The sequence below is a fragment of the Psammomys obesus genome, unplaced genomic scaffold (assembly GCF_907164565.1).
Source record: "Psammomys obesus unplaced genomic scaffold, mPsaObe1.curated_primary_1811, whole genome shotgun sequence".
Lineage (NCBI taxonomy): Eukaryota > Metazoa > Chordata > Mammalia > Rodentia > Muridae > Psammomys > Psammomys obesus.
Window position 1 is genome coordinate 28,250,233 of NW_026592118.1, and position 24,626 is coordinate 28,274,858.

Below are 24,626 nucleotides of genomic sequence, written 5' to 3' on the forward strand. Positions count from 1 at the left end.
ACACACACACACACACACACACACACACACACACACACACACACACAGACGCACATCCTGAGTATCCTGTCTAAGTTCTGAGTGCTTTACAGTCCCCCCTTTCCCCACCTTTGTTTCTGATTGGACCCCGGCCTTCCTATTTAAATGTCTTATCTTTCCTTTTTACTCATTATTTACACATTGTTCTTTCTCAAATTAGACGTGTCATGAAACTTTCTAAATATTTGGAATTTATTTCTCTGTCGGGCTTCTTTAAGCCTCCTTCTTACTTAAGCTTTAATCTTAGCCCCTGTCTTTCACATGCTTGCACAGGGCAGTTCTAGCAAGACTCCTACTATGCCAGGGCATGCCAGCATTCCTACACCCAGCTAGTCAGTCACTCTTCCTGCCCTTAGCCTGGCTCCGGATCACGCCAAGTTAGCAAGAACTGTTAACTCCTACTCTTGTCATCTCTTACTATGTTTTCATGCTCTTCTTTGCCTATCCTGCTGCAGGCTGTAGTCCCCACTTTCCCTACTTGGACTTGAGCCCAAAGTCTCTCTCCCTTATTTCAAAAGCCTGGCACCTATCATCAGAGTCTTTTTTTTTTTTTTAAATGTGTCAGGATATTTAACACTTATTTCTGTTAATGCCTTTTTTGGTGCCTCCTTTACTTCATCTGCATTAACTTATTCTTTAGCACCTGTCACAGTGCTATTGATAGTCCCTCTGTCAATAAATGTCACTGTGTCGTGATGGAGGAGAATGTTTAGGACTGCTTTGATCAGGAGTGTGATGATGAGTTTCTGTGTTGGCTCTTTTGTCCCTGTGATAAAATACCAGGCAGGGAACAACTTGGAAAGGACTGTTTTACTTCGCTTTGTGGTCTCAGGTTTCTGCCTTTTTCTCTTGGCCCAGTTGCCTTTAGCCCCAAGGCTGGGGAAAAGAACATAATGGTGAAATGTCCCTTGGAGGAAACATGCTCAGCTTATGTTGGCCAGGAGGAAAAAGAGAGTGAAAAAGGGACTAGCAACAAAGCACGCACAATATACCCACAGTGACATCCTTCCTCCAAGGAGATCCCTGTTTGTCAACAGCCTTTTCTAGATAGATCCATAAATGGATAATTCATTGATGAAGTCAGAGCCTTTATGATCCAGTCACCTCCCAAAGGCCAAACCATAACAACACAAGGCTCTGAATGATGGCTTTAGGGGACGGAGTTTTAGAGCCTGGACATAGGAAAATCTTTTTCTCAGCTATGCACTTGGACACCAACCCTCAATTTTGCGGGTCCAAAGTCACCTACCTGGGTTCATGGAGTAAAACCTGCTAGCACACTTGTTCTAAAAATAAGTTGATTTTTCTTTACTGACACCGAGTAGAGGACACTCCCATTAGAGTAATATCTAGCCAAGCCATCTCAGAGCCATGCAGCCCCACAGGTTTTGTCCCCATGTGGCTGCCAGGCCCGTACATTGTGTTCTTAGTCATTCCTTTATGGATTAACATGGGCCACAGGCTGCTTTCATTAGTAATTGGAAATCCAGGAGTCATTTAACTTTATGAAGAGAAGACACACCAGGCCCACTTTCCTGAAAGGTGACGATGAGTATGTTAAACTTGGGATTGTTTGGTTTCTTACATCAGTCATATCTGGAAAAAAAAATATCAGTAAACCATAGCTCGCATAAAATGCATTAACAATCATGAATGTTCTGTAGGATTCCATTTTTATTGGAAAATAATCTGGGAGGTGTACACACATGTTAAAGATGCAATGCTAAACAGTGGGATTCGTACCGATTTAAATTCTATCAGTATTTTTCAGCAGTTACTGTCAGAGACATGTATCGGGTTGTAATTAGAATATAACTTATTAAAGTCATTCTAAAACATTTGTTTTTTTTTTTCGGCTTTAAAAACTTATTAGGAACCACAAAGAATAAAGGAAGTATTTTTATAGTAAGTAATTTGGTCCCAGGGCTGCAGGAATGGCTCTCTGGGTAGTGCAAGCTGTGTAAGTGCCAGGACCTGAGTTCGGACCCCCAGAAACTATAGCTGGATGTGATTCTGTCCACGTCTGTGAGCGTGGTAATGCAGATGGCATGTGGAGGCAGTGGCATCCTGGGAAGCCTGTGGGACAGTCACCCCAGTATGTTCCGTGGCCAGCAAGAGCCCTTATCTTAAACAGTGTAGAAGACAAGGACCAATTCCCAAGGTTGTCCTCTAATCTTCACACTTATACCATGACATGTGCATATCCTCTTCACACAAACACATACACACACACACACACACAAACACATAAAGATAAACAATTTGGTCATGGATATCTTGGACGAAATGGCTGTCGGTCGTATGCCTCTGATGAGTGAGTAATCTTCAGACCTCCTTTTGTAGTTCTGTTTATCGCTTCCCCACAATGTATGAGAAGACTGACCTAGATCCTAAGCTCAGAGCTGACAGTCATTTGAGCTACTGTGTACGTCATTTTCTCCATCGAGTGAGTCTATTACCCAGAGAGGCACTGTAGGGAAGAAGTGAAACAAGGGAGATAAAGCTCACCCCTTAGGACCTGCGAAAGTCAGTAAGCACAAAAGCATTCAGCAACAGTGTTGTTTTGGGGTTAGAGACATGCCCCTCCTGGTTTGGTTCTGTCTTGTTTTCAGTGCTTTACAGGAACTAGGAAGAGTTCTGTACTGAGGTACTTTACTGGACCTATTTATCTGTACTTTTCTTGGCTGTGTCGGAAACTAGTTTGTCCCAAATCAGCCTAGTTTGTACTCTGCCCCTACTGCTATGGTTTGGAAACATATGTTTTTCTCTTTGTTGCTTTTGTTTCTTACCAATTATAGATGCTTTATAAATGATCTTTCTTTAAACTCCTTTTCAGCAATGTGTGAATTAATATCAGTCTCTTAGGTTGACACCCTACTTCCTTCTAAAACAAACCATTTTAAGGGACACTTATTTTACCCTTGGTCATTCATGGTGCTATATAGCACTGTTGTGAAGTTTATTTTCTATAAAAGACATAAATTTAGCACATAAATGTGGCTGTACTCGACAGTATTTTAAAGTTCACCTTGAAACTATTTGATGTTTTCCATTATTATAAAAGCATTGGCTTTTTATGGGAGAAAATAAAGACCCCCTACCCCAAGTCTTCCTGGTTTTCTCCAATCTCAAAGCCTTTTCACAAGGTAAAATTGCCATTGTTATTTCTCCATGTGTCTTTGCAGGCAACCCCCCAAGAGAAGACACTGGTTTTCTATGTTGGTTGGAACATGAACTACAGGGGTGTGTGTGTGTGTGTGTGTGTGTGTGTGTGTGTGTGTGTGTGTGTGTTGGCTCCTCGTTAGGTATTCTGAATTCTGAATACCCGTCTTAATGACTCTCCATGGCTGCATTGTTTTAGCTTGCTGTTCTACTCTTCACTTAATTTTGCACTTAATTTTTGATTGGGAAAAGCAAGCTCTCTCGGTTGAGCACCAGTTGGCAGTGAGCATTTGGGGATTCCTCAGAACTTTGCAGTCAATCAGTGGTGTGCCTTACAGTGCATCTCATCTGCCTTCTGTAAGGAGGGAGGCTTTTATCCAGAGAGTGGGAACATGACTTCACTCTTGCCCTGTTTTATGTGTGGGTCAGGGCTAGGGCCAGGGAACACTTATGTCCTGTTAGATAAATGAGAACTGGACTGGAGTCTTGAAGTGTAAGGTTGAACATTGAGGTTTTTGTGTCCTTTCCATCAGTCCCAGCTCAGGTAATAGCACACTCTGATTTTGATGCTATGGTTACACTTGTCAAAAAGAAAATCATGTGTGCATAGATTTGCCTCTCATTTTTAGATGGAGTTGAGATACGATATATAAGACTTAGCTGGAGTCTAAGAAGTAATCCAGGACTGGGGAAAGAGATAATATCAAGATAATAAAAGGTATAGCCATTTCTTTTGTTGCTCATTGGAAACATTTTTTTTTTCACTTTGGTTGGAGAAGGGGAGAGAAAAAAAAGACCTGCTGAAGATAACAATCCATTTGAAGTGGCGGCTTGACTTCAGAAAGAGAAAATGTGATTTCTCCAGAAGTGTGAAATGCAGCGTTTTCAAAGTCTCCTGTGATGTCTTTCTCCAGACCAGTGTGCTTGACTATAGGGAAGGAACACAACAATCCCCACTGCCACTGCTTTTTTTTTTCATATTCTGTGATTCTTTGAGTTGGCTCCTTTTTGCTCTCAATTTTCTGCAGACATGGGTCCACGTCTGTTGCATTTTTATGAGTGAGTATCACACAGTAAGTCTCAGGTCTCACATTGGGGGAATCTGTAATAGCTCCTGGCAAGGAGCTATTTCTAATGAAACTAGCCATTTCCATCTGTCATTGTGGTCTTTTCCATGCCATGAAGGACCCTAACTTGTAAGCCAGATAAGCCCCCTTCTCCCCTTAGTGGCTTTGGTTTCTAGTGTTCATCACAGCAACGGGAACTGAGCTGGGTTAGCTACCCTTGTTCATTACATCCGCGTTGCTGGAGACTGTCTCATCTCCCCACTAGCTGCTGGTCTCCTCAGCGGCTGTCTGTGGGTTGCTTCTTGCTCTCCTTGAGGGGCTTTGGAGGCATTTGTCTTCAGAATCCTGAGAGGGTTACAGGCCTTTGCCTTAATCCAGTATAAGGTCATATATCAAGGCAGATGATGACAGCCTTGTGAAACCCAACCCGAGCAGATGACCCCAGACTGCCCTAGTTTGAGATGCAGGGAATCCTCTGAGGAGCTCAGGCCTCAAGTCTACCGGCTAGAAGATGCTGCTGCCACAAAAAGCTGGCAAAGAAAAGGTGCACTTGCTCACCTTTCCATTTGCTTCTGCCATTGCTACTGAGGACAGTTCCATTCAGGCTCCACATGCAGAGCAGACGCAGGTCCTGTCACACGTGTGATGCACTGTGGTGTACCATCACGTGTGTGCTACCCCATCCTGTGTGTGCTACCCCATCACGTGAGATGCACAACTTCCGTTTTCAGACCCGAGATGACCGTTCTGCTGAATTCCGAGGAAGGTTGTACTCACGATTTTTATGTAGCTGTCAGCTTTCTGTGGAGATTATGAAAAACTGGAGTGTACTAGTGTCCCTGAAGTGCCTGAATGTTCAAAGTAATGGATGCTGTGAAACAGACCCGAGGACATTGGTACAGCTTTTCTCCTGCTTGAGCGGCTTGAATAAGAACATTGCTTGGACGGTTCTGAGTACTTCTGAAGTAATACAGAGGTTAAGAGGTTGGGAAAATGATGTCACGCCTGAAGAACTTTTTCTCTTGAGAGTGTTAACCTGTGTGGCATTAGGAGACTCTTGAGCTGGTTTGACTAGGAAGCCTATTTTCTTGCCTATAAATGTTGGTAGGCGTATTTGGTTATGTGGCAGTGGCAAAGAAAGTTCTGAGGAGATGGATTTGCTGTTGCCAGGGGGATTTGATGAAGACTGGATAAGGAACCTTAGAGCAGTAGAGACACTAGTACTTGCTATGTCAGCCACTCTTTTACTCAGGGAGCTCCTGGGGCATTTGTTACTACTGAGCCCCACTTTGCGTGAAACTGCGCTAGGCAGAGATTGTCCCGCATAGTCTAGTGGTAGTGTAGACTGTTGGTGTCCTGATTCGTGTTAGGGAGCTGAGGCCTGGCTTCAAGACGTGCATGAGCAAGGCCTGCGTAGGAGAGGGAACACAAAACCTGATTGGGAAAGTAGAGCTGGGGTGGGGGAGGGGTGGTGAAAAAAAGTCAGAGGAATAGAGAAACCAAGACACGGACACATGACACCAAAGGTGAATGAGGGTGGGTTTTGGTCCTGAGTACAGTGCCAGAAAGCACAGTGCTGAGAAGGAGTAGGCAGCCAGGGTCAGTTAGCAGCAAGCTGTCTGCTAAGACACAGAGCTGTCTCACAAAGGCGTAACATTTTCACATATTAATAGTGGCAAAGGAACAGAGATGATGAGCCACCACCCAAAATCTAAATTCAACAGTCCCCCTCTCAGAGCCCACTCCTCCTCCTGTTTCTCTGTGTACTCTGATGGCACCCTCTCTGGCTCTTGGGCTGTTCCCGACAAAGGACATCATCCTCAAATCAGCAAAGCCTTCCATGTTCCCCAGCGCTGTTCTGAGTGTTTTCTTAACTCAGAACCCTGGCTGTTCCCCATAGTCCAAATGAATCACAAACTTGTGTCTGGCTTAGGGTTTTGTATTGTCTCCATTTGATGTTTCCAGCCCAGCATCTTACCAAGCAAAATTCTTGGAACGCATGTCCATCACCAAGTCTCTAGTTCCCTTAACATCAACAAAGGGCACCTCCAGCCACCCACATGCTGAAACCAGGAAACTGGGAGCCAATTTCTCAATCTCCCAACACTCAAGTCCAGTTCGTCCTGACACTCTAGTGGTTTTTCTCTTCAGAAGTTGGCTTCTTTCCTCCATTGCTCATGTCCTGGCACACATGCTCACATCCTTCACTGAACCACTGTTCCAGCTTCCCCGACCACCCTTCCTGGCGGGAGGGTATTTCTTGCAGCAATGACAACTTACCAGTGGCTGCACCACTAAGAAATTCCTCCACCTCCCCCAGCAGCTAGTGAGTAGCTCCTCGGAGAGCAGTGGGGTCTAATAAGCCCCTCCCATCCGTGGTGGTATGGTGATGGGTTCCATCTTGTACAAGTCACGTGCAGACAGTCACAGCTGCTATTAGTTCATGGGAACGAGAGCCACGTTATGTTCAGGAGACAGCACTGTATAGTACTTCTTACCATCCCGATTCTCTCATCGTTTCTGCCCCTCTTTGCGGGGAAAATAGTAGAAAGTCATAGGTGTACTAAACTCTTGTCAACCTGTCACATAGCTTTTTAAGCGTGGTCAGCTCCATGTCTGATCTTGTTTTTTTCATTTAATTTCTTCTAGTGGTTTTGAGAAAAACTACAAGTATAATTATTTTAAAGAATATTTATTATTTGAAAGATAGGGGACTCTTGTACTTTGATGCTTTTGTGGAGAAACAGAGGTCTTTTAACTCCAGCTCCAGGGGATCTAATGCCCTCTTCTAGCCTCTAAGGACACACAGACACACACACATGACTATTATATTCTAACTTGACAAATATTAATTAAAAATTAAAACAAACATTAATGTCTTAATAATATCCAGAGCTCAGTTATTGTTACTTTGAAATGTATTTATTTAGCTTTTTTCCTCCTACAATGTCCTATGGTTTGAATTTTTCAGATTATAAACCAGTGAGCATTATTAAATTTTTGATTATATCCTTTCACTAAACACTTAAATCTAGGTATAGTCAGACTTGTGCTGGATTTATTCTGTGAAGGAGCTTAAGAATTCCCACAAAGAGAAACATACTTTCTAGCCTTTTTTTTTTTTTTTTTTTTTTTTTTTACTTTTATGAAAATACTTATTTTTAAATAAGAATTTTTCTAGGTTTATATTTTCCTCTATTTATTTTTTTAGGATTTTTATTTTATTTTCTCATTTACTTATTTTATTCATTTTACATCCTAGAAGCCCCTTCCCCTTCTCAGCTCCCAGTCTCATCCTCTCTGCCTCCCCTTTCCCTTACCCTTTTCCTCAGAAAAGGGGAGCTCCCTTTCCTATCCACCCCAGCATATCAAGTTGCATCAGGACTGAAGGTGTCCTCTTCCCCTTAGCCTCTCGAGGCAGTCCTGCCAGGGGAAAGTGATCTAAGAGCTAGCGAGTGAGTCCTTGTCCTATGCATCTTTTTATGACCAGTGCAAAGAAAGTGCCGACTACGGTGGCTTTATTTATTAGACTTGAAGGGGAAGAGACGACCCCCATACCCGATGGTTTCCTTAGCTTTATTATGTAGCTAAGTTACAGATTTAAGCATGTTGGATGCCTTTCCATTGCAGATATTACTTTGCAACTCCACCTTCTGACACCTGGGAGCCTGCTGGCATCCTCTCAGTGTGTCCCCCCTCGTTTGGTTTTTAGCTCATTACGCTGGGACTCCTCAGCTGGTCGAGGGCTGTATGTGCAGGGATGTATCATCACTTATTACTTATACTAAGTAAATCGTCACAGTTAGCATTTGTTGAATAGAGATGAATATTCCAACGTGATTGAATGAAGGGCTGGATTGTGGGAGAGGACTTTGATATTTTCTTTGTTGGCTCAGAACTTGAAGCAGAGGGCAGAACTAAAGGTGATAAGTTTGTTTGTTTGTTTTGTTTCCTTGGCAGCTGAAAGACTTACTTAGTTTGGGTGACTGTAGAGGGTTTTGAGCTCCACTAAGTCTTTAAAGCACTGCTTTGTCTGTGGCAGTGACAGTAAAGAACCCATGGCCGATGAGGACCTCCCTGTCTTTGATGGCTTCACTGTCACTGAGGTTTCTTCTGATAGCGATATTCTGTTTCCAGGTGTTTCCACGTGATTGGCCTCTTATCCAAAGAACTGAAAATTCCCATTGGAGCAGAGTTAGTACAGACTAAAGATGGCTGCACTGTCAAAATTGACAGTGGGTAACCTGAGTGAGGATGCTCAAGAGCCCCAGTTCTTGTTAGGGAGTTCCCTTTAGGGACTTGAAGAGAAGGAGGCATTTGTTACTGATAGACATAATTTGAATGGTTCTCTATTTTGATTGCTAGATTAGGTTATAAAATGACTTTTCTATTGCAAATGGCCTTCCCATAATATATCTGATTTAATCATACACACAAGACAGAGGATATTAAATAGGAAATTTCTTCTTTAGAGGCCAAAGTCTTTCCTTACTTGCCTGCGCGTGCACCCAAAACCAGTTCAGGCCAGGTTGGTCCTTCTAGTCTTTGGGTTCAGATATGTTGAGGGATATCCCTGAATGGAGACTGAGTTTGATTGCTGCTGGGATAAGGGACTGGTACTGCTGTCAGGGATGGGAGTATGTGGTGGGGAACACTGCAGGTGAGGATTGGGGATGCTGACGTTCAAGGTGCATTGTTGGGAGAGGGAGTATATGGACAGTACTTTCAGGTGAGGAAACTAGGCTGCCAGGTACAGTATTCCCAGTCTGGGGTGTAGGTAAACCTTAGCCCAATGGGGAGTCCCAGGCACTAAACTATCTCCTGTGCTTGCCCTCCTCAATAAGCCTCTAAAAATCCTTTGTTACCTGATTCTAGTTTTAGAATGGTACAATGTGGACCAGCTTAAAATTGTGGAAATGTATACAGTTGTGTTTACTGCCATGAACATTATTCATATTCAAAACATCCAAACTAAATTTATTTCAATGTGTTATGAGTTTATGTTTCTGAGGAAACACTTAAAAATCATGAATTATGCTTTAATAACAACCATTTGTTTTTATAGGTCATAGTTGCTAACTGAATGTACTCTGCTCATTGTATCAAATCCTCAGATTTTGTATTCTTAGTCACATCCTAGTAAACAGACTTTATACTGTTATTTTATTAATCACAGATTTTATTTAAAAAGAATTCAATTTAACAAGAATTAGTACAAGTCTTCTTCCATTTCTGTCTACATCATTTGAAAGATGTTAGGACAAGGGGCTGCTAGAGTTTACCTTGAAATTCAAATTATTCAGTTTTTAAATTCTCCCTTAGAGTAAAGTATGGGAGTTAGATTAGTGAGGATATGCCAGAAAACAGTGCTTAGGTTGTATGGAGGTAGATTCTCATTCACATCTGAAGAAGCAGTGCATTTAAAGACAGTAGCAGGGCCCCAAAATACTTGGTTACATTTTAATATTTGATACTGAGCATTTCGAACTTGTTTTAAAGGCGGTCGTTAATAAATGCAGGATAATTTTCCGAATAGTTTTATTTAACTTTGCCCCAAATTTACACACTCACCACAAACACTTGTCTGGCTGTGCTATAACTATGTGTCACAGCTCCTTTTGTCCATACAGCAAACAAAGCCATGCATCTGGCTTCCCTGTTAGGGCTTTCTCCTGATACAAGATCATAATGGATGAGGGAGACATAATATATTAAATTTCCCAGATATATTAAATTTCTTTTAGGTATACTGTTTTAATTTCCTTGACGTCTTCCAGATACAGTTTCTACTAGGTGTTAGCTCCTGAACACTATTTTTCAAGATGACCTAGATAATATTTGTAATTTTGTTTTATTGTACTAAGTTATCCTATTAATTTGAGGTAACTAACGGAATGAAAGACCTTCAGGCTTTCTTTGAGAATCACTTGTGTAAATGGAGATTCTTTTTGAGCATGATCTTTTGAAACCAGGAACTATGCCCTGAGCAAAGTGGGGAGTCTCTTTTATAGGCTCTACAGAGCTAGTAATAAACTAATGGATGGATGAACAAAAAAGCAGCAAGCGTTTGCTTTTGTTTAAAAATTTTGTACTTTAGGCTTTACTCTCACAAGAGAATTTTGTATCTATAAGTGTAAAGGGGCACATGGAATTTCTGAGGGTAAAGTTTTGGACCTGCTGTCAGAATCAGTCTGACGCAGGATCCTTCTTCAGCATGGTTCTGCCTGACCACCAGTGTCTGTAGGTCTCTGTGAATGGAGTTCCCCCAATACCTGTTTATCCAGCTCTGCCTTGTGCTGCATTTGGCAACTCATTCTTTGTGACATGCAGACTAGACTGGAATACTGAGTTATTCATCCTTAGGCTTAGATTGTATCTCACAGTGAGGCCATGTCGGTTATGGTAGTTGTGTCTGGAGGAAAATGGCTCCGTGGCTTATAGCAACTGGAGGCAAAGCTGGCAATATATTTGAAAGACTGATGTACAGCAATATTAACACAAGCTAAAGCATATTTTTCTCACCATCTTATTTATCTGAATTAATGTTTTCCCTGGCAATCAAACCTTGATTGCCTTTTATTCATTAGCTTTTGATTTAATTAATATGTCTTGTTAAAGGAGAATCCTCATGTTTTTTTTTTTTTTGTAAACAGCTCTGATTTATTGATTCAATTTGAATTTTGTGTTTATTTAAATCAGGGTTTGCATTACATGTTTTTAGCCCTCATAAAGTAGTTGGTGAGTGTCCAGAAATGTAGAGAAAATCTAATTAAGAAACAAGAAAATTATAGTGACTCAGGTTAAATAGCAGTTTGATGACCAATATGATTCTTAGTGGGAAACTTGTGATGGCATTGTAGAAGAGAGAGACGTTGATTAGTTGTTAGTTCTCAAGTTATTAAAGGATTGTGAGTGTTTTGCAGTTAGTCTGTTGGGTGCGAAAGGTTAATAAACAAAGCATTCTAACAAATTCTGAAACTTCGATGAAATGAAAACTTGTTACCATACACATAAAGATCAGAGGGACTTCACCTATAATCTGGAAACACATACACACACACACACACACACACACACACACACACACAAAACAACAACAACAACAAAAAACAAAAGGAAAATAAAATTGTCAAGCGAAACATGAATGAAGATGTTGAAAGCTTTGTAAAACTTCTGCTGTCTCTGAAAATTTTGGAAATAATAAGTTTCTACCTTATTTCAGATTTATTTTGCATCATGAAGGGGATGGCATCATTATTCATTCTGTAAAATATAATCTCCATCAGGAAGGTTCTAGAAGGAGACATACATCAGTGAATGAAGCAGTCCCTTTACTTCTAGGGCTTATACTACATAAATTCTAAAGACGTTTTTAATTTCCTATGATATGACAGTTAAAAGATCAGTGTCATCAACTGCAGAGATGGTCATAGCCCACAAGAGGGTTGGCTCTTCCAGAAGCCCTGGGTTGGATTCCCAGCACACCTACATGGCGGCTAACAGCCACCTGTTGCTCGACATCCACAGGACTTTGGTGTCTGTCTCTGCCTTCTTCTGGCAGCACACACAGACGTGCTGAACATACTTATATACAGACAAAACGCTTAAATACGTTAAACAAAATAAAAAAACAATTAAAAACACCCAACGAAACAGCCAACCAAACATCTGAACATCTTAACACTTGAAGTTTTGGTTCATGGAAATTACAGAATTGTCATTCAGTGAAACTGGTTCTTGTATTATAGAAAATTCAAAGGAAATGTTTTTATTACCACACAGTGATATAGATTGGTCTTTTAGGGTGCTCTGAGGGATTCTGACTATGTCAGACATTGTTTTATTGCCGGGAAGATACCCTGTGACCAAGGCAACTCATAAACAAAATAAAATAAAATGTGTAATTGGGTACCTTGCTTATAGTTCCAGAGAAGTTATTATCATCATGGTGAGGTCAGTGTGGCAGGCGTGACCCTGAAGCTGAGAGCTACATTCTGACCTACAAGCAGAGAGAGGGAGAGAGAGAGCCTGGGACTGGCATGGGCATTTGAAACCTCTAAGTCCACTCCCAGTGACAAACTTGCTGTGACCAGGCCACACCTTATGCTTCTACTCCTTTCAAAGAATTCCATAGGCTCTAAATATGGGAGCCTATGGGGGCCATTCTTATTCAAACCAACTCTCTGAATTTAGCTGTTTCTCAGGAGTGTTAACTCAAGTAAAGGCTCTGTTGCTTTCGGTATGCTAAGGGCTGGTTATGTTTCATGGTCTGGGGGCCCATTTGAAGTGTATGGCCTTTAGAAGCATGAGATCCCATATGGCAGAATTCAGTTCCTGGTACATACAATTTAAAGTTTCTCAAGGGAAATGGAAAACTGTGTGGGAAGAAGGTGGTGTGTGTGTGTGTGTGTTTTATGGGTGAGAGGAAAATGTCTGTAAATGAGGGGAAAATTCCAAGGCGTTCCTGGAATCAGTTACTGCCTCCTGTGGGAGCCACTGATGAGCTCAACTGGGCTGAGAAGTCTGTGCAGATGTCAGCTCTGACTCTATCACAGCCTCCGTTCCTGCCAAAGGCCGCCTTAGTTCCAAAGCACAACATGAAGATCCCTGGCTCTGCAGCCCGCTGAGCCCCACCCGCAGTCATTCCTGGATGCCTGCACCTGGGTATCCAGAGCACAGGCAGGTATATGGAAGTCAAGGTGAGGACTCAGGAAGGGAGGCTGCCGAGCAGAAAATCCTCAAGCCCTTTTTCTCCGCTGAGACACAGGGCAGGCATCACATGTCCTGACTTCCAGGAGGAAGCCTGTGTACGTGCTGGAGCCTTGTAACAAGATGTCCATAGCCCATTGTCCTCACCAGTGTTCATGCAGTTCCAGGGGGCTCAGTTAGATTGTGATAAGTGCTGTGGCTGCTAGGTTTTCCCTTCTGGGGCAGTTTTTTCTTTTTTTGAACAAGCATATGTTAGCTAGCTATTGTGATTTTTAATTTTTATTTTAAAGACATTAGCATTCATATTTCAGACCCAGAGACAAGATTTTCTGGGTCACGGAGGCTCTCCATTTTGGTTCCTCTGAAGATTTTTGGTAGCAATCAAAATTATAGTAATAAACTATGTTTGACCTATAAGAGTAGCAAAACCAAACATTGATAACATACAGAGAAGAGAGGGAAGAAATAGGAACTGTCATTGTTGCTATAGGAAAGGAAAATTGGTTTCTGCTGTGTGCTATAAAACTTGAATTTTCATCAAAAATAATAATTAGAGGTGCATATGCACTTTGACCTTGCAACTCCATGTTTTAGGAATTTGTTATTTTTAAAAATATGGGTAGAATATACAAGGATATTCATCATGTCACCATAGAAGCAGACAGTTGTGAACAAACTAAATGCCTGTCAGTTGAAGACTTCTATGAAGTTATATTACACTTTTACAAGGGGAAGCAGGATAGAGTGTATCATGTACCAAAATTTCTGCATGTGGTTTTCTGCACTATGCATGTGTATATGTACACATTTGTCAGTATATGTATGGGACACAAACATGTACATAAAAATAAAGCAACCAAGAGGGCCTGAACATGTCATTATGCTTTTGATGCTGATAGTTGACAGAACTGACTGAATAAGAGGTCATCTCCGTAGTGTGATCTTACTTTTGGTTAGACCTGACACACAAGCCGAAAGTGCTTAAAACAACCATGTGCTTTAGTTACGGCTTTTATAATTTGTAGTAGTGTGTTTATCACGTTTTTGATCATATAACATAACATACAACACAATCAGATCAAAGATAGCTTTCAGAGGCTCTTAACAGGGAAGATGGAGTTTGGCGGTGGGATAAGTGTTACTGAAAGAGAAATGAAGGGAATGTGAGTGTCATGTTTCTGTCCTTGGGATTAAATGACTCTATCCAAGACTTAAGATGCAGCTTTGAGAAACAAAGGAAAATGTTCTTTTCGCTGTTTTGTTTTTAATTAAACTGAGAATCATTGTCAAGTGGTTTTGTTGAACTCTACTTTCACTGCAAAGAAAAGACTATATCACAGAATTATCAAGTTCATTCTTAGCCTATTGCAACTGTTTTTTTTAATTTTATTATCATTATCATCACTTATTAAAATTTATTCAATTTGTATCCTGGCTGTGAACACCCCAAACCCATCCTTCCTCCTTCCTTTCCCCCTATGCCCCTCCCCTAGTCCACTGATAGGGGCGGGCCTCCTCCTCTTCTATTTGACCCTAGCCTGTTAGGTCTTATCAGGACTGATTGCATTGTCTTCCTCTGTGGCCTGGAAAGGCTGTACTCCCCAGGGGGAGATGATCAGAGAGCCAGCCACTGAGTTCATGCCAGAGACAGCCCCTGCTCCCCTTACTAGGGAACCCACTTGGTGGCTGAGGAGCCTCCCCATGAATTGTCCTTGGTTTGGATATCATTCTCTTCGGGGCCCCCAGGGCTCAGTTTTTATGGCTCTGTTAGTCTTCTTGTGGAGCTCTTATCCCCTCCAGGTCATTCCATCTCCTCCTTCTTTCATGAGATTCCCTGCACTCTGCCGAAAGTTTGGCTATGAGTCTCAGCATCTGCTTCGATACCTCAATCAGTATACTCCTAAAGAAGCGAAACAAGGAAGACCCTAGGGAAGATGCTCAACCCTCATTCAGAAGGACAAATGCAATAGACATTGGAAGTAGGAGAAGACAGGGAACAGGACAGGACCAAGTGCTTTTACATTGTGAATATTTGCGATGATCTAGAATTCCCAGACTAGCTGAAATCAATATGGCTACGGCAATATAACCGAGTCACTGACACTCTCAATGTAAAATTGCGTAGGATAGAAATTTTAGAGCACAGTCACTTTTAGTTCTGCAAAGTCACTTTCACCTGTTCTTTGTTTCCTGCAGGGTAAACGGGAAGCTGGTGGCTCTGAAGGTGATAAGGCTGCAGGAGGAAGAGGGTACACCTTTCACAGCCATCAGGGAAGGTAGGCACTCTGACCTTCTCTCTTTGATTCTGTATTCATGTGGTGCTTATAGCATGGTAAGTATTCTGTGTCTGCAGACATTCGAGCTTTATAGTTACATTGTCAGATGTCTCATTTGATTGTAAAAAAAAAAATACAGTGCCTTCTACAAGCATACCAACTCATATTAAACAATACAAGACCGCCTTTCTACATTCAGATTTGTGGGAGAAAAATTGATGGTGGGGCTATCTAGGCAACTGAGGAATATTTTTATGTCTGATTCTATTTGCAACACTACTAAAATATATCTCGGTGACATTACTTGATATTCATGTTTTTTTTGAAGGAAATCTTAAGAGTGAAGGATTGTCTTTACCTTGTAGCTCATTTGAATTTCTTTCTTTCTTTTTTTTTTTTTTTTTTGCTTCCATTGTCCTTTACTTTTCATTGGTTGTCTCATTCCCTTTATACATTAGTATTATTTATATTGTAATATTTTCCCCAATGTTATTTTTCTAGAAGTCCTTTTATAATGTAGTGGGTTCTATGGATAGGAATTTAGTTTTATGAAATAAAATTGAGCTGTCTTTTGCCTTGTTCATTTATGCATTGGAACGTTTTATACTTCTTAGCAAGAGTCAGCTTATTCATGAAAATTTTACAGTTCACTGTCACGACTCTTAGGATTAGCAGCTTCACTTCTGTATCATTTAAAAATGCAAATTCCCTTTACCTCAGTTTATTTTCCCTTCAAATAGACCAAATCTATGTCTTATGCTGATCCAAATGATGTATCAGTGCTTTGCCACCTAGTTTGCTGAAGGTGCTGACGAATTAAATATAATCTGCCCTTGTGTGTCGTTTGATAATAATTTTCTTCCTTCTTCTCTTCCTCTTTCTCTTCTTTCTCTTTGTCCTACTTAGGATTTCTATTGCTGTGATAAGATACCATGACTAATGGTACCTTGGGGGAGGAAAGGTCTTATTTTTCTTACACTTCCACATCACAGTTCATCATTCAAGGAAGTCAGGAAAGGAACTCAAGCAGGGCAGGAACATGGAGGCAGGAGCTGATGCAGAAGCCATGGAGAAATGCTGCTTACATGCTCATCAAAGCTGGCTTAGCCTGCTTTCTTTTATATCCCATTACCACCTGGCCAGGGGTGGCACCTCTCACAGTGGGCTGGTCCCTCCCACATCAATCATCCATCAAGGAAATTTAGCACAGAGTTGCCCACAGGGAAGCCTGGTAGGGGCATTTTCTCAATTGAGGATCCCTCTTCCAAAGTGATGCTAGCATATGTCCGTTTGCCATAAAGATATCCAGGACACTTATATTTTTCAGCTCCTGTTGACTCCACTTTCTCATCTCTTTCTTGCATTCATTTTCTTCCCGTTTGGTGATGCAGAAACTTTGATGAAGCTGAAGCTTCTTAGAAAGTTTATCCACTGCCTCTTTATTATAAAGTAAACATGCACTTTTCTAGTTCATTATGTCTTTCTTTTAGCAGATTGCACATGATTAAAATGATTTTTTTTCTGCAACATCAGAGACTCCAGGCAGGTCGGTTTTTCTCTTTGCCTTGTGCTGCCCGTTGAGTTTGTAGAGTCTAAGGAGAGGGGAAAAAATCCTTCTTTTCTCTAATAAGCACTCATTCCTGGTAATTTAATTCCTTTCCTAAGTTTAGATATCAGATATAAGCTGTTGACTTCCATACATGTGTCCATTTAGCTAAGACCTTGTCTTCATGTCCGTTTCATACATCCATCTGTCTACTTGGGATTTCCCTTTAAATTCAACAACCTCTGAAAAGAATAAGGCACCACCATCATGTAAGGCTGGCATAACAAATTACCTAAAACTTACATTCAAACATAATTCTGATCTATCATATCTGATGCAATCTTCTCTGTACATGAGTAATGGGGATGTCCGGTGTTACCTCCCCAAATCACCCAAAGGTACTTCTGTTGGTTACATTGCTAAAAGGTAGCTCAAGTCAGTCACAGCTGATGGGCATCTCTTCACTTCTCCCTGGGGATCATCAGTTCTTTCTTGGATTGTTGCGGAACATTATACTCTTAAATTACACCCTCTACTTCTTTGCCATTCTTACTGTTTCTTCTCTACCTTGATACTACTATTACAATCTAAAAATGTCAGCCATGTTTTATTAATTCCCCCTTTTAAAACCTATAACAAGTACTTTGCCTCCTTTTCTCTCAACTGTTCCATAGTGTCCCATCTCAGGGCTGTTACATGCACTCTGCCAGTCTAGAATCCTTTTCATTGGCTGCATTTAGATCCCAGATGTAAACTCAAATGTCGTCTTCTCAGAGAAATTTCCGTTGCTGTTCTGTCTGAAATAGCAGCCAATCTCACCCTCCTTTCTGCAGCTCACCATGCTAATAACCCTGATCATTTCCATTACAGTTCCTACTGGAAAGTGATAGGTTCCCCGAAGCTCTGTTCATATGTAGAGTTTTAATGAGGTTAGTGACCTTGTCTGACACCCTCCCTGGAACGGCTATTGAGCGACTTGCAGAGCACCATTAAGCTGGCATCAGTAAATAAGATGGAGTATTCGATACAGATGGTGCTCTTGAGGAATCTGTCATCCAGGTGGCAGGCAGAAGATTGAAATAATAAGTCAAAAAATAACACACCATGCCATATAAATGCCAAATCATTTCTGAAGCATTGTGAGTGCTTGGGAAGGTTCTCCACAAGTGGAGTGTGCTAAGATGGCAGCTGGACCTTGAGCTACAAACAAGAAGATAAACTGTGAAGAGTAGATGGAAAGTTGCCGTCTAGGCAGATACAGCAAGTGAGCAGATGTAGACACTCAGTGCCTGTGCCCAATGCAAGGAGTGGGGATGATTTTCATCTGGTGTTCTCGGTTAGTGACTGGTCATGTGGCAGTTGGTGGCTTTTGCTCTGGAGGAGTGTGTGTACATTTTGAAGTCTGAGTTCCTGAGACATCTATTTGAAAATAGATGGAGCTCAAAGTGGTTGAATATAAACAGCATAATTACAAACACCCCTAAAGTCATAAGATTTTCAGTTTTATTTTGTTAAATTTAGAACAGAGATTGATTTGGCTCAATATTCTGGAAGATGGAGAGTTAAAAGTATGGGATCAAAAAAAAAAAAAGTATGGGATCGGCAGCTGAGGTGCAGAAGGATGGGAACAGAGGGCCGAGGAAGAGTAAGAGCCAAAGTAAGAGGCAAGTTCAATATCTTCGAGGCCAAGAACTTCCAGTGCACATAAGAGGTTGATTGCTAGTCAAGGCAATTTAGAGAAACTGGGTTTTGGGGTCTGGAATTCTGGGTTTTGATTGTGTCATTGTCTTTTATCACTGTACAATATAAAACCACCTGAGAAGGCTGCCAGGCCTCTATGACAGTACTCCAGATAGCATAATGCCCAGGAGCAGTTGGTGCCGCATAGTTTTGGAAGCTGGGAATGCAATGTCAAAGTATCAGGACTCCGTTTCTTACAGCTGTGAGAGAGGACCTGTCTAAGGGTCCCTTCTATGCTCTTAAATAGTTGTCTTGTTCTTGTGTCTCTGGGTTTTCAATTCTGTGCCGGTCCTTATACAAATGTCTTCTTTCCGTAAGGACACTGGTCATGCTGAATTAGAGCCTACTCTTCTGACCTAATTTAAATTATTTTCAGACTCACAGCCAGCCATATACTGAAGTACCTAGGTACTCCAGCACACAGCATATTTTTGATGGGGTAGAGCTCAGTTCAGCCCGTAAACCACTTCATAGTTTGGGGCCCTAGAAACCTAATGTGCAGAAGGTAGGGTTGGATCATGTCATTGATCATGAACTTTCTACATTGACATGATGCTTCTGACTTCCTGAGGAGTCTTGAAATTCAGATTTCTAAATGTTCCTGTGATGATGGACAGTGGTGGAAGAATTGTTGAGGCTTGGGATGACCCATCACAAAATGTCATCCTGTTTTCTTTAGAGACTGTATTTTGAGGTCCTTCTAATAAAGTCTGACTTTTACATGGTATTTATAAAATATATATTTATTTCTATTTTATGCATATGAATATTTGCTTACATATAGATACATGTACCATTCGAGTGCTCAGTGACTAAAGAGGCCACAAGAGTGTGGCAGCTCCTTTAGAACTGGAGTTTCTTATGTAAGTTGCTATGTAGGTGCTTGGAACTAGAATTAGGTCCTCTGTATGAGCAGCAAGTTTTCTGAATCTCTGAGCCACTCCTTATTTCCTCCGTTTTTAGTAGGCGTGAAATGACTTTATGATGATAATAATAAGAGTTAAACAATGGGTCAGTTTCAGATGTATGTCCCTCTCCTGGTTTCTGTGAAGTCCTGTCTTTCACAGTCTGGTTCTCTGCTTTTTATGTGCAGAAACAAAGGCATTGCTGCTGCTGGCTGGTTGTCAATCTCAGCCTCAGAAGTGCACGCACAGTAACTTGTACTGTGCATATCTCGTTAGAACATGAAACATTCGGGAGGGTGTGACACTGGGGATGGGCCCATTCTCCATTTCGGAGGGGGCTTCATGGCTGGTCAGTGAGGGAGAGATGGGGTTTGAGTTTCCCTGTCTTCTGGTATTCTGGCCAGTTCTTCATTCACAAAATGCCAGCATCTTGAAGACTGAGAATCAGGAAAGTGCTGCGCTCAGGGAAGTGGATTTCAAGTGCCTGCTTTCCTCTTATCGGATTACCTTGGAACTGAGACTTTAACATAATTTTCACACAAAGTGGAAATGCTTAGCAACCCTAATCTTGCCTAGATTTGTGTCTCCAGGTGGACTTTGAATTTCATCTTGTTAAGATTGAGTGCATGTAATGGCTTAACTTAGGTTTAGGTACTTTAAAACTTACAATGCCTTTGATGGCAGCTTAGGAGAAATGTGAAGTAACTTTGGCAAAGGTCAGCTTTCCTGATTTAATTTACAATCTTTGTGGGCATCTTCACAGTTTGTGGTACTTCTGGTAGAGGCTCATGAGCACAAGGAAAGGAAGGGAGAGGATAAAATGGCTTAGGATATTCTACCTTTTACTAACGTCAAGACATAGGTATATTATTCTGTGTAGTTGTAATATAATAAAAATTTTTCTCTTTCTTCCAATGTCCATCCATTTGTCTTTCTGAGTGAGGACTGATCATCTTACCCAGGATCCTCCTTCTTGCTTAGCTTCTTTAAGTGTACAGATTTTAGTATGTTTATCCTATATTATCTGTCTAATATCCACTTATAAGTGAGTATATACCATGTGTGTGTATCTTTCTGCTTCTGGGATACCTCGTGCAGGATGATCTTCAGGAAACAGGACAGGAGCCTACCACAGAGAATCTCTGGACTCTACCCATGAGTGCGTCAAAGCAGATGCTGAGACTCATAGCCAAACTTTGGGCAGAGTACAGGGAATCTTATGAAAGAAGGGGGAGATAGTAAGACCTGGAAAGGACAAGGAGAGCTTCAGAACCAAATAATGTGGGTATAGGGGAGTTTTCTGAGAGTGCTACTCCAACCAAGGACCATTCATGGATATAACCTAGAATCCCTGTTTAGATGTATCTGATGGCAGCTCAGTTTCCAAGTGGATTCTCTAGTAAGGGGAACAGGGCCTATCTCCTACATGAACTCAGTGTCTGGCTCTTTGATCACATCCCCCTAAGTGTGGAGCAGTCTTGCCAGGCCACAGAGGAGGACAATACAGCCAGTCCAGATGAGACCTGATAAGTTAGGGTCAGATGGAAGGGAAGGAGGACTTCCCCTATCAGTGGACTTGGACAGGGGCTTGGGAGGAGATGAGGGAAAGAGGGTGGGATTGGAAGGGAAAGAAGGAGGGGCCTGCAGCTGGAATACGAAGTGAATAAACTGTAATTAATATAAAAAATAAAAATTTAATAATTTTTTTCTCTAAGTTTTCTTACTATTAAGGCAAGGGAAACAGTTGTCATTTCTATGAATTCTTGAATGGATAGTAGTAGTTTTTGTAGGTCAGCAGAAGAGGGAGGGAGGGCGAGATTGGGAAGAGATGAGGGAGAGGGCTACAGCAGGATATAAAATGGATAAATTGTAATAAATAATAAATAAAAAGAAAAAAGAAATCTAAATACTCTTTAAACAAAACATGCATAAATGGAAATGGTTACATTGTTTTGCAAGCATGGTGGCATGTGTCTATAATTCTTGCACTTGGTAGGTGGAGAGAGGAAAATTGGCAACTCAAGGCAAGGTTTCCTTAATGAGTTTAAGAGTGGCCTGGACTGCTCGTGACTATTTCTTTGTGTATTTTATTGGTTATCCTATAAAAATGGTTTATATTTTTAATATCAAATTGTGATACCAGAAAGGAGGAGGTGGGAAGAAGTTGAAAAGCAAATTAAAAGGGGGGGGGGAGCCAGCACCTTTTATGATAGATATTTGGAAATAGGCTGCTTATAAAATGAATAACTAACTTTCATAGTTTACCTTCAAGACTCTAATTAAAATATTTCTAATGTTGCAACATGTTAGGCACTTAAGTTATGAGTTATTTTATAAATCTGAAAGCATTATGAAACAGAAAATGAAGCTTGTGTTAAGTGAGCCATTAATGACTATGTGGTTTGTCAGGTCTGATTTTCTTCATCACATCTTTGTTGTGTGTATATAACATTTAAGAATATTTGTTCCTTTTGTGTTAACTACAATAGCCTTTCACATATGGACATATGATATAGTTTGCTTATGACTAGTCAATGTTAGTTTTATGAGCATCATTGGTTGTCATTCAATTGGAAATTAACCAAGATAAATTAAGTATTTTTCTATAGCTTCACTGATACAGTACCACAAACCTAATGGTCTTTTATATATATTGCTAAACTAGGAGTTCAAAATCAAAACACTGACAAGGCCAGGCTCCCTGTGAAAGCTGAAGATGAGAAACTCTTGCTTGGTTTTTGCTAGCTTTGGTTGGCTCCTGGCAATCCTTGGGATCCTTTGCTGTGTGTGTATGGAACTCAGCCTTCTTCCTCTGTGTTTTTCATGACCTCCTTCTCTGTGTCTCGATCTCTTCTTAGAAAGATGCCAGGACTGAAGACCTACCTTAGACTAGTGTGGGTCTATTTTCTTTAATTATATTTGTGTGGACTGTTTGCAAAAAAAGGCCACACTCTGAAGTTGCAGGTAGACAGAAGTTTGGGGAAGTATTGCTCGATGTGTTATAGTTTTTTAGTCTTGTCACATCTTCATTGACGTTTGAAAGTAGCAGGGGATTAAGACTGCCCTTGACCTTCAAAAGCTTAGCAGATAGATATGCAATGTAGGGCAGGTAACATTTATTATCACCCCCCTGTATGTGTAGTGTATGTGTGTGTGTGTGTGTGTGTGTATGTATGACAAATGAATGAACATTAACATTCATTAACATTCTCCAAGGTGACTTGGCCATTTGTTATTTTTTAGTTTTTATATAAAAATATAATTCTTCCTCGGTGATCATAAAGATTTGAGGTCTATAGCTTGCGAGGAGATGGATTGTCATGGCTGTGAGTCTCTGGTAGTTAGTTTGAAGCTATAGGGAGAACTGATTCCAAAAGCTACTAAATTTATGTAAAATGATAGAGGTCGGTTTTGCCAGTTCCTCAAATTGATTATTGTGATTTCAGACACATTAATTCAAAAGGTAAAATGTTATCAATGATAGCTTCCCAGATCACCCCACAAGAATCTGTTTTGCAGAGTCTGAGAGATAACGTGATGAATGCGTGCCTTCTCTGGTCAGGCAGGACTGGTATGTATGTAACCATCCTTTCTTGTGACCTATGTCCTATTTTCAAAGGCTAGATGCCAAGACACACTTTCTCCCATCATCCCCCTACTGGAGAGAAAGCACCTCTTGCCCCCCCCTTCTCTCCTCCTCTCTGACACAGATGCTCTTATGCTTGGGTTTCTGGGAGAACACCCTTGGAAGAGTGTCTACCAAGGAGAAAACAGGCTTCTGGGACACAATCTCCCTCTTTTACTGGGCCAAGGAAATGAGAGGGCAGGCTGCTGTGGCTCCATATTTGTGTTTTGTTCATATTGATGTTTTGAATTGCTTATCATCTTGTAATGATTTCAGAATTAATAAGGAGACCATCAAGTAAAGTCTTAGCGGTGTTTTACTCTATATTTGATCAACAACATTTGATCATATACAGTAGTGGACAGAATAAATTGTTTTTCACTGGTCTTGATAAGTTCAGGATTTATCAGTTCTGAGTTAAGACTAGGCATTTCTGCAATTAGCTGTTTTTTTGTTTGTTTGTTTGTTTTTTAAGCCATGGTTTGCACCATGATTGTGTGAAATGCAGTAATTGTATGTGAACTAATTTGCAAACTAAGCTAGGCCATAGAGATTATCAGTTGTTTCTCAGTTGTGGTTGGGTGGGGCTCCGGTTTGACTTTTGGGTTGAGTTTTAGTCAATAGGTCTAGTGACCAGCAACAGTCAGCTTCATCTACGATTTTAGTATGAACTCTCAAGCTCACATATATAAACTTAAATTTGCTTGGAGTGTATGGTTTTGAGCAAGCCTTGCATTTTTCTGTGCTTTAGATTCCTATCCTCTAAAAGAGGATAAAAATACTACCAACTTTAAGGGAAGATGTAGTCATTAAATTCATGATGCTATCAAATAAGAAAAAATCAAAGAAGGAAAATTTCTTAGAAATAAAAAATGCATGACCAGGCAATAAAAATTCAAGAGAAGAGATGGATAGTGAATTTAAGAAAATTTCTCAAAGAAGGACCAAGAAGAGTTACTTTCTCTGACATCTCTGAGGGAAAATGGTAGAAATATGAGTTTTCTTCTGCATTAGCTCTGTTTTAGTCTTTGTCTTACAGGAAACATCCTTCAACTATCAACTTCAATTTCAGAGTTAGATGCCTCGATTGGTGCTTTTGGGTGTTTGGATAGGGACACTTGTTTGGTGGATTACATAAACTTATGGTGGGTATTTCCCCCTTCCTTTTCCTTGCTGATTGTCAGATGCCAATATTGGATAATCTTTTGAAGGAGCCTTTGGTTTCCACAGGGAAGGATAATTGACTCTCCTGTCTGGAAGATTTAGGTTTGCTGTTCATGATATGTTGTCTAAGCAAGAGACAAGCAAGTGTTTATTCATTTCTCAATTTTTGGCTCAGGTAGCTGGTGTAAGAGGGGCTAAAAGTTAATGAAATCCTTAGGGGGAAAAGGCAGGTACTGTTTTTAGGAGATGGATGTATGGTTCTGAAGAGGAAGAACTCATAGGATGAAATGCATGTTTAGACATGGATATCAGTGGGTATAGAGATCTTCAGGATGACATTCAAGGTTTTTCCTGGGACATAGGATTGATAATAGAGCCTATGCTAAGAAAGAG

The 24,626-nt window shown here is 40.8% G+C and overlaps 1 protein-coding gene across 4 annotated transcripts in view; it reads left to right on the forward strand.

Moving 5' to 3' along the window:
* Nucleotides 1-24,626, forward strand: part of Cdk14 (cyclin dependent kinase 14) — a 529,514-nt gene that overhangs the window by 169,950 nt on the left and 334,938 nt on the right. For all 4 annotated transcript variants that reach the window (XM_055612730.1, XM_055612732.1, XM_055612733.1 and 1 more), the window contains one exon: nt 15,174-15,253. In XM_055612730.1, coding sequence (XP_055468705.1) covers nt 15,174-15,253 — 80 coding nt within the window. The remainder of the gene's footprint in view (nt 1-15,173; nt 15,254-24,626) is intronic.